Source organism: Copidosoma floridanum, unplaced genomic scaffold, assembly GCF_036245765.1.
Source record: "Copidosoma floridanum isolate Cflo_tuat_1 unplaced genomic scaffold, Cflo_Japanese_pri ptg000027l, whole genome shotgun sequence".
Classification (NCBI taxonomy): domain Eukaryota; kingdom Metazoa; phylum Arthropoda; class Insecta; order Hymenoptera; family Encyrtidae; genus Copidosoma; species Copidosoma floridanum.
Genome location: NW_028321904.1, coordinates 11,520,320 through 11,535,566, shown reverse-complemented (window position 1 = coordinate 11,535,566; position 15,247 = coordinate 11,520,320). Strand labels below are relative to the sequence as shown.

Genomic DNA, 15,247 nt, shown 5'->3' with positions numbered 1-15,247 from the left:
AGAAATTGAAAAATGGAGAAGGCATTTTATGAGGAAACTAGGCGGTAAGGATGAAAAAGCTATGATGATAGAAAAGGTGGAAGAAGAGAATGCAAGAATAGATAAAATTACACAGAACCAAGAAGAAGTAAGCAAAGAAGAGTTCAAGAGGTTAATAAATAGGTTAAAACTGAGGAAGGCACCAGGAGATGACAAACTAGAAAACGAAATATGGAAATATATGCCAAAAGAGGTTGATGCAGCGCTATGGGAATTGATGAAGAAAGTATGGGAAGAAGGAAGGATTCTAGTACAATGGAGAAGAGAAGTGATATGCACAATTTATAAAGGAGGTGATAAAGAAGAGCTGGATAATTTTAGAGGGGTAACTTTGACATGCACAGCATATAAAATATACGCGAGTATGTTAAATGAATTATTAAAAAAAGAGATTGAACAAAAATTAGCAGAAAGTCAATTTGGATTCAGAGAAGGAAGAGGGGTGATGGAAGCATTTTACACGCTGAAGCACATAGTGGAAGACAAATTAAGTAAACCAAAAGGAAAAATATTCGCATGCTTCATTGATCTAAAAGAGGCATTTGACAGAGTAGATAGAACGGTTTTAAAGGAAAGATTGCAAGATATGGAGGTGAGTAAAATATTGATAAGTAGAATTATGGATATATACAAAGAAACTATAAATATAGTGAAGGTAGGAGATGAAATATCAGATGAATTTTGGACAGAGAGAGGAGTAAGGCAAGGGTATCCATTGAGCCCAACATTATTTAATGTGTACCTAGTGGATCTAGAAGAGGAAATGAGAAAAGGGCAAGTAGGAGGATGCAGAATTGGAAATGAAAAAATATGGAGTTTATCCTACGCTGATGACAAAGTTTTAATAGCAGACAGAGAAGAAGAGCTAAAAGATATGTTAAAAAGGTTCAAAAAGTACATTGAGAAAAAGAAAATGATTTTGAGCGAAAGAAAAACAAAAATTTTAGTATTCGAAAAAAGAGCCAGGAAAGATAGAGTATGGAAATGGGGAGAAAATGAACTAGAAGAAGTGACAGAAATTAGATATCTGGGATATATTTTACAAAAAAATGGTAGTAATGAAAGGCATTTGGAAGAAAGGAAGAGAAAGGCTTTAATGGCGATGAAAAGCGCTTGGAGTATAGGTGAGAGGATATTTAAGTATAGTTATCAAAGAAGGAAGAAGTTATTTGTGGCATTAGTGGAGAGTATAGCGTTATTTGGAGCAGAAGTATGGGGCTGGGAAGAAGATGAGAGATTGGAAAGTATACAAAGAAAATATATTAAGTGGTTATTGGGATTAGACAGGAATACACCAAATTATTTAGTGGAAGAAGAATGTAAATTGGGAAGCATGAAAATGAAGGCGCTAAGAAGAGCAATAAAATTGAAAGAAAAGATTAGGGACTTAAAAATTAAATTAGCAAAAGAAGGCATAAGAGAAAAAGATAAAGATAAAGAAAGAGAAAACATAGGAAGAGTAGCAAAAAAGAGAATGTAAATATCAAAGGAAGAAGAAGTAACAGAAACAAGATACATGAGAGGGACAGAATTCAAAGAGCAAGTAAGATTTAAGATAACAGAGAGTATAAGAAGAAAGGAAAAAAAAAAAAGATTAGAAAAGATAAAAAACTTAAGATATAATAAGATATAAAAGGACATAATAACAGAGGATGAACCAGAATATCTGAAGATGGAAATACCAATAAAAGATAGAAAATTAATGGCAAGATTTAGATGTGGTAATGAATGTTAAAGCAGAGAACATTGGAAGGAAGAAGAAGAAAGGAAATGTAAATTATGCAAGGAAGAGGAGGAAAATCATACACACATACTGAAGAGATGCGGAAAAACGAGGAGCGAAAAAGTAATAGAAGATATACTTGATAAGAGCGCAAAGAAAATAGAAATATTGAGAAGAATAGTTAGGAAAAGAAAAGAAGGGGAGAGTTCCTGAGAGTGCCAAGAGAAATAGGATGAAGGAATTAAGAAGGAAGAAGGGAAGGATATGAGAAGAGAGAAGAGCGAAGAGAAAGGATTAAGAAAAACAGTGTTAAGTGTAAAGTGAAGTGTAAATATACTTTTAAAAGAGACTGTAGTATTTAAGATTTAATTAATTTAGTTGCAGTGGCTATATGGACAGTATATTTTTGTTTGTTTTTTTTTTTAAAGTTTTTAATATTATATAAAAGAAAAAGTGACTAATTGTTTCAGTATTATCAATAGATTTCCTTTTATTTCATTTCTAGTTAAATTTAAACATAAATATTAATATGAATTTTAAATTAGTAGCAAATTATCTTTGAAAGTTTTAGGTTTATAATATTATCTAAAAGTAAAAGTGACTAATTATTTCAGTATTATTAATAGATTTTATTTTATTTTATTTGTAGTTAAATTTGAATATAAATATTAATATGAATTTCAAATTAGATTCAAATTATCTTTGAAAAGTTTTTTTTTTTTATTTATTATATTTTTTTGTTTACTTACTAATAAGAATAGGTTATGTTACTTGAAAATCATGAATGAAAATGTAAAACATATGTAAAAGTAATGTGCAAAGATAACGATAAGAAATGTAACGGAAGCCCTCCATACCCGAAAGGGACGGAGTATGAAATAAATTTTAAAAAAATGAATAAATAAAGAAGCTCAGCTTGTGTGTTTGGATTAGAAAAGCTTGCTGGCAAACACATCCTCGAAGATAACTCCCGACACCTCCAACTAGCCCTCACTGTTCTAACCCGCCCACCCAGACAGGCAGGTTTTCATAATTCGGCGCTCAACGTGGGGCCTTCTCCAAAAAACTCGCTGCTGCTGCAGGTATTCATAAGTCCCAGAGTCTACCAGCACCACCGACTGACAGATACCTAACCCAAAATCAATGAAAACTCCTCGATAGGGAGACACACCTTGTGGCGCTCGACACAAAGAAGACTAAAAAAAAAAAAATAGAGAAAAATGTATGACACCAGGAGCCTCCTGCGAGCCTGCTTTGGCAGTCCGGCTATACATGGAAGGTTGCATTCGAAACTTAATTCCAATCGTTAAACCGAGACGAAACCTGTTGCTGCATTACTACAAGAGAATATTTTCTATTCCAAAGGATCAGTGCCACTACCACGGAGAAATTAATAATAACCATCATCCTTGAGCTCATCTGTCCGCCTCTACAGAGCCATACGTTCAAAATGTACGCAAAGCTCACCACGGCTGACTAACTACCGAAAGGCGAAGAAGATCTTTCAAAGGCCAGTGTTTTAATGTCTACTATCTTATCGAAATAAGTGAAAGAAAATGAAGTTTATTTTGAATTTGAAGAAAAACTGTTATTCGTTCTTACCTGCAATTTATCGCCAATTTACAGAAGATTAAGGTACAATTTGGCACGCAAATAGATGCAATTTAAATACGAACCTAAGTTTACTTAGTTTGTTCTACTTTTCTTGATGATGTTGTCAATCTTTTAATTAACTTAAAATATACACACAACATAAAATATAGTTTCGTATAACTATATTTTATTATATGGTCAATACAACATGAACTTCGAGTTAGAGTATTCGGAGATGGAAACATTATTATAAAGACTTTTTTGTGATAGCAGAATATACATCTGTGTATGAGAATATAAATCAAAATATTCTTTAACTGATATAAAAAATTATAATTACAATATTCTTTTTGTAAATAAGATAACAAAAATTAATTCAAAATAAGATTCACTATATTTGTATACTGAAAGTCACACAGTCTACACAATTGACTAAGTCTTAAGTTATTTATACAAAGATAGAAACAATTTCATAGCAGCAATGTTGTGTTTGTCTTAGAAAATAAAATTATGAAATTTTTTTTATTATAAATTTTGCGTTTAAAATTTATGACGATTTTTGTAAAAGTAAAATTTTGAATCCAAAATTAAAGGATGTCCTTTTCTTTAATTTTGTAAGCTTAATTTTTAACTAAACTTTAAGATTTTTAAGATAAAATTTAAAGTTATAATATTCATAAAAAGCTTTGTAGTGTGAGTATTTCTATTTTTTTTTTGTAAGAACTTAAAAATACAGTGTCGTGATATATAAGTAATTTTTTTTTGTTCTTACTCGTTCAAAGTCTAATTCTGAAAATGAATTTAAATTTATTTCAAAACTCAATTTTTTACAGGAAAATGAAAAAATTATACAGAATAAATTTTTACAGAAAAATAATTAATCCGTTAATGATCAAAAATCTCTTGCCATACAATATTTTTAATGTGTGATTGATTTTCCGAATACTTTTGTATTAATATATTTTAAGGATTCTTACATCTTGATACCAATACGTATAGTTGTCCAATATAAAACAATGGTCTTTCGCAGCAAAATGCTAATTTATCGAAACTTTAACCTTGTAATTTATTGATTTTTATGGAAAAAGCTAGAACTAATAAAAATTGTTTTCTGTGTATAATTAACGGTAAGAATATTTTCATTGGTGTTTAAAATGATTCTGGGTTTAAAATCTCTCTTACTATATATTTTTTTTTTTTTTTCAAATAAATACCTACTTACGTAGTGTATTTATTTTTAGGCTTTATTGTAAACGAGTACATATAGCTTTGATACAGTAAGGCACATTTTGCATTATATTTGTTAGATATTACAAGTAATGGTTACATATTCCATTATTGGCTACACATTATTAGATACACTTTGTAGTTTTTGTTGATACGGTGATGATGTCACATCGACCACCTCAAGAGTGAAGGATCTATGTGGTAGGCATTGGTACAGTTGTACTTCGTTGGCACGTTGATGATGTCACATACACCACCTCGAGAGCAAAGGATCTATGTGGTAGGAAATTTTTGCTGCGAGAAGGTCGCCCAAACCCTTCACGAGGAGCATTGCGTGGTGAAAAAGCACATGTGAAAAATCACAGAGGTACTTGCTCGGGAGCGTCGCTCTGACGGGGAATTGAACCCGCAGGCTCCCGTGTGCCGTTCCGCAAACCAGCCGACCGAGCCACCGCTCGCTCACTCTCTTACTATATTTTTGACAAGTTATTATTTCTGTCCTTTAATTATATTCTAATATTTTTACTATACGTGGGTTAGTGCCATTGCACAAACCATATAATATACTAAAGTTTCTTATTAACATAACAATAGCGTATATTTTTTAATTTTAAACATAAAGGTATTATCCTTTATGTATATAATTCAGAGTTAGTTTTGAAAAATTTGTTTATATCATCTGTATTGTGATCACTACCTTTATATTGTGCATAATCTATACTGTAATAAGTATATACTGTCTCTTTAATAAAATTCTAAATTTGATTATTTAAAATATACGAGCGTTCGTTATGAGTTGTCAAAATGACTCTTTTTAATCAGCTACTTCTACCATTCTCATACATTTGGTTACAAATGTTATCAGTTTTTCATCCCTGAGAAATTTCAGAAGACTTTATGGTTCTGTTTTTAATGTCCATTAACAATAATGAAAATTGTTTATCTGTACACCACATATTATTTTTCAATTTCAAAATTTTGAAGTGTTTTCATAGAAATGAATACTTAATAGTTTCACTAATTATATAACAACTATATAATGTATTTATAGAACTTTGACACCCATGCTTTATTACTGGAAGTATTTGTCTAAAATCGCCTCCTAACATGAATTATTTTCCACCAAATGGAAAATAATTATTACATAAATCTTTTACAGATTCACCCACTATTTCTGAAGCTTTTCCAGGGATCATTGAAGCTTCGTCTTTAATAATTACATATATTTCTCGTAATTTTTTTAATCAGTTTCGTATTAAAAAAAAACTGTTAATGTTTATTTAAATCCAATGGTAATTAAAATTTTCTATGACTTGTTGTTCTTTTTAGTATTATAATTGAAGACATTCAATATTGTTTGGTCTGAAATATATCAATAATTCGAAAAAATTTTTATCCCTACAAATGTTTTATAGTTTATGTTGTTTTTCGTAATTTGTAAATTAGCAAAATTTGAAAATTTTATTTTAAAAAATCAAAAACTCAAAAAATAAATACGTAATTATCTGTTTTTTATATGTATATCTGTTTTTGATAAGTACTAAAATTTTTTTCAGTTATTTCTTAGCAAATGGAATAAAGATTGGAAAAAAAAATCAAATTCATAGTTATTTTGAATTGAAAAGTTAATACATATATTTGATACATATATTAGGCCACGCAATGCATTTGAGATAAAAATATATCATTGATCTCAAACAATTATTTAAATACTTGTAATAAAAAATTATGTTTCAGTTTGAAAGATTTATTCATCTGCAATCTATGCAAACAAAATTTTCGAGCCCCGAAAAATTAATAGATTATAAAAAGACACATCGAGAATTGTTATACGTTTGTAATTTTTGTAAAATTGTATTTACTTTGAAACAAAATTTCGTTAAGCATCAAAAGGAACATAATTTAGAAAAAACATTCACATGCATACATTGTGATAAAGAATTCAAAATATTAACACATTTAAATAGACGTATAAATTTTCACAGTAAATGTAAAATCAAACACATTTGTACAAAATGTGGAAAAGGATTTTTAAAATTAGAAAATTTAAAAATACATATAAAAATCACAATTTGTAAATTCATAGTGTATTAATTATTCGAAAATGAATTTATTTATTTTTCTTTATTACTACAGGATATTCTAAAAAATTTTATCATCATACAATTTGAAGACTTCGTAAAAATATATCTGATACTGTCATACAATGTAAAGTCTTCTTAAAAATGTATCGTGTACTACGCTCGAATTAAATGGCGCAATTAAATCAATAACCCAACAAAATTATTTTTTGATAATATTATTTGAGGTGGATGGGTGGGGAATGAAGGAGGGTTAGAGGCTTAATTCCCTATATACTTAAAGAAGCCTTTGTTCTCTCATGGTCCATTACATGTAGCTTTATCAAGATGCAAAAAAAAGTATGTTCATACAAATAGACTGTGACAATGATTCATAAATAAAAAATGTAGTGTGGAAAGAAATTTTTTAATATAAATTTTATAACATTTATAAATTGCAAATTTAAGGAAATCAAATGTATTGGATAGTGAATGTTTAATGAATGAGTTTTTATATAAACAAATGCTGCCTTTTTAAATTATAATACATGACATGATGTATTATAATTTTAAAATAGTACAGTTTTGTTAAGTAAATTAACTTAGTGTATTGTATTCAAAAATAATAATTTATCTGTAGGGTTAAGAATTAAAAAATCTTAATTGGTAAACGTAAATTGATTTTTCTTGTTAAAAAATAAGAATGTTATAATTCTTGTTTATGACAATAATCGTGCATTAAGTTATTTACTTTTACCAAAAGTTTGATTTTGTATGATTTTTTACTATACGCATTAAAAACAATTATTTACAAATGAATTTTTACTTAAATTATTTGTTAGTATAATATTATTTGAAAAAATTTCGAAGTACTATAGTTATAGTGTAGTAAAAATGTTGTGCATATTTTTTCAAATTCAGTATTTTTTAAAATTGTTTTCACCACGCATAAACCCAAGGAATTAGTAAAGGACAGACAGGTTATTATTTGAAAAATAACAATAATAAAATTTTTATTAATGCTTATAACTGATAATTTCCAAAAAAATTGAGAGAGGGGAGTTCTGCCTTTTCGTGGTGACGTAGGGCTAATGTCAAAAGCTGTTTTAACAAAATTTTTAATCTGTAAGTTGGAACTTTACTTGTATTTTTGTGAAAAATTTTAAAAATCTGCTATAAATTATTAAGTGTGTGTGTGTTTTTTTAAAATCAAAAGTATATTTGAATTGTTATAAAATTCCGGTGAAAACTTCTAACATTAAGAAATGTATTATTTTCGAATAATTTTAGTGGAAAATCCTTTGACATTTGGTGAACTTCCATGGTTTAAAATATTAATGTTATTATGTAAGTTTTTAGATGATGCATTTATTTTTATCATGTAATAATATTTGTTTCGATCATTGAAAATTACATAGTACTAAAATAATACAAACAAAAAAAAAGTTTAACGTGGCCTACACATTACGCTTATTAAATATGAACGGGTAATTTTTACAGTTCGTAAATATGAATATATTTGTATATATTCTACTTATATGAATTTAATTTCATAAGTTAAAATAGCTTATATGTTTAATGAATAACTGATAAAATTTGTTGCATAAAAATTTTTTAAGTGTAAAGTGTGTCTATTTGCCTTTTTATTTGGGTGGCCTGGAAAAATAAACTGATAACGATGCGTGGCACGTTATAATATACACATAGTAATTTATGTTTATTTCTTAAGTACAATTGATGACTCTGCTTGGTATTATTTATTCGTGAGATTAGAAATTTAGAAAGTAATTTGTTTGGATGTCGTTTTTATTTGCGACAATACATTTCTCTTAACGAAGGTGTAGGTGTGATTAAATTTTCAGAGTGTATAGACATGCAAGCAATCTTAGTTAAGTAATACAAGTTAAATTACGTTATTATAATATGATTAGAACAATCAGGAGCGTACATTTTATTCTCATGCTTGGCACGTTAAAATAGCGTGGGAGGCTGGAGAGAGCTGTGGAAGGGTTGTGGGGACCCCCGAAAAACCTATGGAGGCGTCGGGGGGGGAGGCGAAATATAGGGCTAGCATCTTTTTAACTATGTCAAAATCACGTATAAAACGTTCTAATTTTATCTTATTTTGTGGAGGGCTACTTATTACAACATTTTTTGTGGAAAGGCTGTGAGAGAATTATGACTGCCCCACACAAAATAACTATATAATGTAGGAAGATATACAAGTAATTGCTCGGTTCATTGCTCGTTTCCGACGCTGAAAACCGTGTTTTACCATTTTTGCGATTTTTTTTTAAGCCTTAGCAGAAAACATTTTTGTTCGATTTTATTATAATCGATTGGCATTATTTAATTCTCTACAACATACTTTTCTCACGCTGGCCTATTTCCGTTACCGAAAACTTAGTTCGATCTTTCTATCAATAACAAATATTGTGATCTGCTATTAAATTACGAAAAACTTGTCATGTTTAAACTATTAATTTTTTTACTAGGTTATTTGACTAAAAAAACAACAATTTTTTTCTAGGGTAAACGGTATATCCACTTTGAAATTTAATTTATCGTATATTTTAATGCAATTGAAGAGCTATTAATATAATGTTTGAATGTGACTTTAATTTTTTTATTTAAAAACACACGCTGGCTTGATCTCCTACTCAGTAAAAAAAAACCACCTTGTACCTTTATTGTTCCGCTGTTACTGTAACAAAAAAGAGACTTTAATTTTCAATTTCGATTCAGCATCATGTAACACATTGTAAATTTATTTCTTAAAAGTTTCATTCTATCCTCTAAAGAGCAAGTATCGGTGATTGGCATCCCAACCATTTTTAAGTAGTTAGTTCACAATATACATTTTCGGGTGTATTTATTTCTGAAATTTGCCCTTACGTAATCAAGTATTGTTCATAAGCGATCCAACTGTTGACGAATATAATACTTTTAAAATTTTCCCGTAAGTAAGCAAGCATAGGCGATAAACAACCCCACTGTAATAAATTATAGTTAGGTATAAAAATATTTATTTAATCAAGCAAACATCAGCGATCAGCAACCTAATTTTTTTTAATACAGTTGAAAAAATTAATTTTCAAGCTAGCCTTGTGGATTAGTAACCCAACTATGTTTAAGTAAAGTTAAGTAACAAAATATAACTGTCCACAAACAAGCATCTGTGACCAGAAACTCGACTGTTGTCAAGTATTAATAGTTAACAAAGTATTTCTTTGGGCGACAAAGCATCAGCAAATGTAAACTTAACTTTTCTTTTGTATTAATTATTAATGAAGTGTGCCTTTAGGCAAGAAAGCAACGACGATTAGAAACCTAATTGTTTTTTTAGTATTTAATGGTACATCCGGCTCGGAGGACCAAAAATGTACGAGGCGTATGCGTTAGCACACACTAGGCTCGGATAGGGTGATTGGGAATATACAATAAAACACAATAAAATTAAACAGCATAAAAATAACAACTTTTAATGTCACTCAAAGGCTAAGAAAACACAGTTAGTATTCACAAAAATTGTAAAGGTCAAAATTATACAGGAGAAAATAAATACTGTCTATAGTCTTAAAGCAACGAACTATTGAAATATATAAAGGTGAAGAAAGTAGAAAGAAAACAGTCAAGTTGAATAACACAATATTTAAACACACACTGGCCTTGAGCTCGCAAAAGAGTTTGAAAGTTACATGAAATAAATGTGAAAATGAAAGCACTGACAGAGTATAACTGATTGAAATATTGATTAACTATAAACCACTGTCTGTTAAAAAATGCACAATCACTGTCTGTGGAAATACACAAGAGTTTCACTGAGTCTTGCTGTTGATAATCACTGGTAGTTCGATGAGGTTAACTATTTGAGCTGGTCTGCAAATTATGCAATGAGCAACTTAAACAAAGCACTAAGTGCACTGCACTGCACAACTGAGTTTTGTCCACTGTATAGCGAGAGTTAATCAGAAGATTTACACTAGCATTTAAGGTGATGTACGCACCTTTGAATGCTAAAGTTTGGCAACGTAACTTAAGAGAGTGTTTCTTCGACGAGAGCTAAGTATAATCTAGCGCTTACAGTATACAAAGCTTGCCACGTGAATACGCACACACACACCTGCAGCGCGCCAAGTCGACCAAGCGCACACGCACAGAGCGTTGAGCCGACAGAGACTACAAATGTACACAATGTACACAAAAGCCGGGCCTACTGTCGGTCGCTCTCATTTCCAACATTCCGCCCGCCGTCAGTCAATGGCTGACAACAGCCGTAGACCAGCAGTGGCACCAACTTGTGAATTGGTCTCCTGAGCGCGCCCACTGAGGTCTTGAGAGTCATCACTCTAACCAGGCCATCCTTGCCTGGGTGGACAACGACGACTCTGGCCAGCGGCCACTTTCCTGGTAGTAGAGTCTCACTAGTTATAAGCACCAATGAGCCTGTCTTGATGTCATGAGCTGGAGTATGCCACTTGGAGATTGAGTTTAATCTAAGCAAGTACTGTGTAGACCACTGCTTCCAAAACCTTTGTTTTTGAGCTTGGATTAGCTGCCAGCGAGTGAGCCTTGCTGGAGGTAAATCCAACTAGCAGCAACAAGCGGTTCTGGTGGTGAGTTTAGCGCCGATCCTACTAAGAAGTGTCCTGGAGTGAGTGTGTCTACATCCTCTGGATCATTGGTAAGTGGTTCTAGTGGTCTAGAGTTCAGTATTGCTTCGATTTGAGTGAGCAACGTCGTGATCTCTTCAAGCGTGTAAAGAGTCTCTCCCATAGTCCGATGGAGATGGTGTTTCATCGACTTCACTACTGCCTCCCATTTTCCTCCCATGTAAGTAGCAGCTGGAGGGTTGAAGTGCCATGACGTTTCATCTTGGGCGAGCATGGCTGATAGATGAGAATTTTGACTGATTGCTTCTGAGTATAACTGTTGAAGAGCCCTGTTTGCACCAACGAAGTTCGTCCCACAATCAGAATACAACTTAAATGGTCTGGAGGGAGTCACCCTGGCCTCGGGTAACTGTCCCATGAGTTGTTGTGCTCTTTGTGCCCGGTACCTGGCACATTTGACACAGTAGAGGATTCTGGATCAGATGGGGGCCCTTCCACCGATTATCCAAAACTCTTGATGAGTTTTACTAAAGGTAAGCTGAGTTTCTCCGTGTAGAGTTTGCCGATGAGCCTGATCGATAACCAAACTGGTGAATTGAGCTTGACGAGGAAGTAGGGCAGGATGTTTTGCATCAGGTCTGAGCTTGGCATTCATGAGTCTGCCTCCCACACGCAGTATGCCAGCATCATCAGTATATGCCATCAACCGGTGGAAAACATGGCCCTTTGGGAGAAAACCTGATTTGAGCATCTTGATTTCCTCCTTGAAACATTCCTGTTGAGTTAATCTGATGAGTAAGAGCTTAGCTTGAGTGATGAGTTCTACAGTGACAGCTACGGATAATTCCTGGTGTGTGAGTAAGGCTTTGAACTTGGCACAAGCAAGTAAGAGGGTGGCTGTGATACGATAGAGTTTGTGCAATGTAGAGCTGGACTGAGTGAGCCTGCGTAGGAACTCCGAGTCTGAGACTGATGACACCAATCCTGACACCTGACGCGCCTCTGTCTCATCCTCCACCTCGACGTTACTCGGCTGCAAAGGCCAACCATCCTGGGGTTGTATCATCCACTCTGGTCCATGCCACCAGAGCCTATGCTCAATCAATTGTGCAGTGAGAATCCCTCTAAAGGCACAGTCAGCAGGATTCTCTTTTCCAGGGACATGTCTCCAATGTGCTGCAGGGACCAGATCCTGAATTGCCGCAACTCGATTCCTGACAAAATCCTTCCACTTATTTGGATGAGAAGAAATCCAATAGAGTGTGACTGACGAATCTGTCTATAAGTGAATGTTGCTGATATTGAGTGTGAGTTGGTCGGTGACATACTTAGTGCGTTTAGCCAGGTTGAGAGCTGCTGTCAACTCCAACCTTGGTATTGACATCCTCTTCAGTGGTGATACTTTCATCTTGGTGACGTGGCTGAGTGTGCGTATTCACGCGGAAAGCTTTGTATACTGTAAGCGCCAGATTATACTCAGCTCTCGTCGAAGAAACACTCTCTTAATTTACGTTGCCAAACTCTAGCATTCAAAGGTGCATACATTACCTTAAATGCTAGTGTAAATCTTCTGATTAACTCTCGCTATACAGTGGACAAAACTCAGTTGTGCAGTGCAGTGCACTTAGTGCTTTGTTTAAGTTGCTCATTGCATAATTTGCAGACCAGCTCAAATAGTTAATCTCATCGAACTACCACCAATTACTACTACCGATTATCAACAGCAAGACTCAGTGAAACTCTAGTGTATTTCCACAGACAGTGATTGTGCATTTTTTAACAGACAGTGGTTTATAGTTAATCAATATTTCAATCAGTTATATTCTATCAGTGCTTTCATTTTCACATTTATTTCATGTAACTTTCAAACTCTCTTGCGAGCTCAAGGCCAGTGTGTGTTTACATATTGTGTTATTCAACTTGACTGTTTTCTTTCTACTTTCTTCACCTTTATATATTTCAATAGTTCGTTGCTTTAAGACTATAGACAGTATTTATTTTCTCCTGTATAATTTTGACCTTTACAATTTTTGTGAATACTAACTGTGTTTTCTTAGCCTTTGAGTGACATTAAAAGTTGTTATTTTTATGCTGTTTAATTTTATTGTGTTTTATTGTATATTCCCAATCACCCTATCCGAGCCTAGTGTGTGCTAACGCATACGCCTCGTACATTTAGCAATAAAATGGTCTCTTAGGCATGAAAACATCGGCGTTTAGCATATTAACTATTTTTTAGTATAGTTAGTCAACAACATGTGCCTTTACTCAAACAAGTTTCAGTAAATGGCAACTCTCACTTATGAGTTTGTTTATGTATGAATTAAGTTTTACGAAAACTAGCATAAGAAATAAGTAATGTAACTCTGAGACAGAATCGCTTTTCTAAGATAAAAATTTTTTCGCCTGCTTATCACCAATCATTGCTTACAGAAGAAATCTATCCATCTGCATACTAAAAAATAGTGGGGCTGCTAATCGCTGATGTTTTCTGACCCATGATTCTGATAATTCTGGAGCAAAGTTATAATGAAACGAGTAAAAAATTGACGTTTTATTGTACCACTTTTTTATTAAGCCACTGAATTCGAAAATAATGTTTTTGCTGAGCTCTATACGCTGATATCTTTTCAAGGTCGCCATATTTTATGACGTTTTAACAATTTTATTGGTGGAAGCTCGTTACCAACGATTTATTTTCATTATTTAAATGATTTTAAATGACAGTTTGAATCACAATAACAATTAATACATTGTAACAGAGTCAAAATACTAATCAAGAAATTTGTCATAAAAAATTAAGAAAAGCTTAGGAAAAGCCGTGCTAACACTGGAATTGTTAATTTGGAGTATATCTCTTAGCTGCTTAGGTTTTCAGTGAAGGAAGTCCTAATTTTTTCATTTATAAAGACAAAGAATGAAGTAGTTACTATGAAATATTAATCAAGTAAAATTGAAATGGACGTAGTAAGTAGGAATTAAAGAAAATATAAATATATGAGTAATATAGGTTTGGACCACAAAATTGACATTTTTTTTAGTTTTATGTATCAAGAAATGAGTGTTATTGCTTTTTTATATTTTTCGATTATTATCAATTTTTGATAGCATTTTAGTTATTAAAAAAAATCATCACTTTGTTTTCGTTAAATCATACCTTTTCTCATTATTGCCATAAAATGCGTAGTAATTTTTTTCACCTCTACAAAGTCTGCTGTAGTTTTTTTTGTCGAAACAAAGACAATTGTGACTCGTTTCATCACAACCAAGAGCACTGTAATTTTTTTTTGTCGTAACCAAACGCGCTGTAATTGTTTTTGTCCCAACTAACAGTGCTGTGATTCTTTTCGTTGCAACCAAGAGCGCTGTGATTTTTATCTTCAGAACTAAATGCGATGCGACGTTGCAGCATATGGCACTGTCGTTTTTTTTCACAACTTGGCATGCTGTACTTTTTTTTGTCGCAGCCTATAGTGCTGTGATTCTCTTCGTTACACTTTACATATATTTCTCGAAACATATCCAAGTTGGCATAGTTTTTGATTAAGGCGTCACGATATATGTATATTAAATAGTATGTGTATTATGACTGACGTCTGTACTTCTTTAAAATTATTAAAAAGTTTAAAAAAACGTAGTCAGGGATACATGAAAGTAATTAAATATAAAATAAATTTGCTGTGGCATGAGAACAAAGTTTTTTAATTTTAAAATCACATAAACAAAAATTGTTTACTGTTTCAGTTTTGATTATGTTGAATCATAATATTAGCTACAGGAAATAACCCAAAAGCAACGGAAATTAAGCTACCTTGTTTGTTAAAGAAAAGCTACGTCTCGCATTACATTTACAGAGTATGCATAGCAATCCAGTACTAATAAAATTAATAACTAAATAAGATCACTTTTTTGATGATAACTAAGTAAGGAAAGAAAAACAGGAAAGATCTCTTTTTATCAGAAAAATTTTTTCCTTCAAACTGAAATTAGCT

At 32.2% G+C, this 15,247-nt stretch overlaps 2 protein-coding genes across 2 annotated transcripts; both read right to left on the bottom strand.

Moving 5' to 3' along the window:
* Positions 1–11,193: 11,193 nt before the first annotated feature.
* Positions 11,194–11,673, bottom strand: LOC149373778 (uncharacterized). Its single transcript, XM_089595703.1, has one exon. The coding sequence runs from the start codon at positions 11,671–11,673 to the stop codon at positions 11,194–11,196; it is 480 nt and encodes a 159-aa protein (XP_089451829.1).
* A 60-nt stretch (positions 11,674–11,733) lies between these two features.
* LOC149373777 (uncharacterized) lies at positions 11,734–12,663 on the bottom strand. The gene is made up of 2 exons (XM_089595702.1): positions 12,584–12,663; positions 11,734–12,469 (listed from the first exon to the last, which is right to left on the bottom strand). The coding sequence occupies exons 1-2, from the start codon at positions 12,661–12,663 to the stop codon at positions 11,734–11,736; spliced, it is 816 nt and encodes a 271-aa protein (XP_089451828.1).
* Between the last annotated feature and the right edge of the window lie 2,584 nt (positions 12,664–15,247).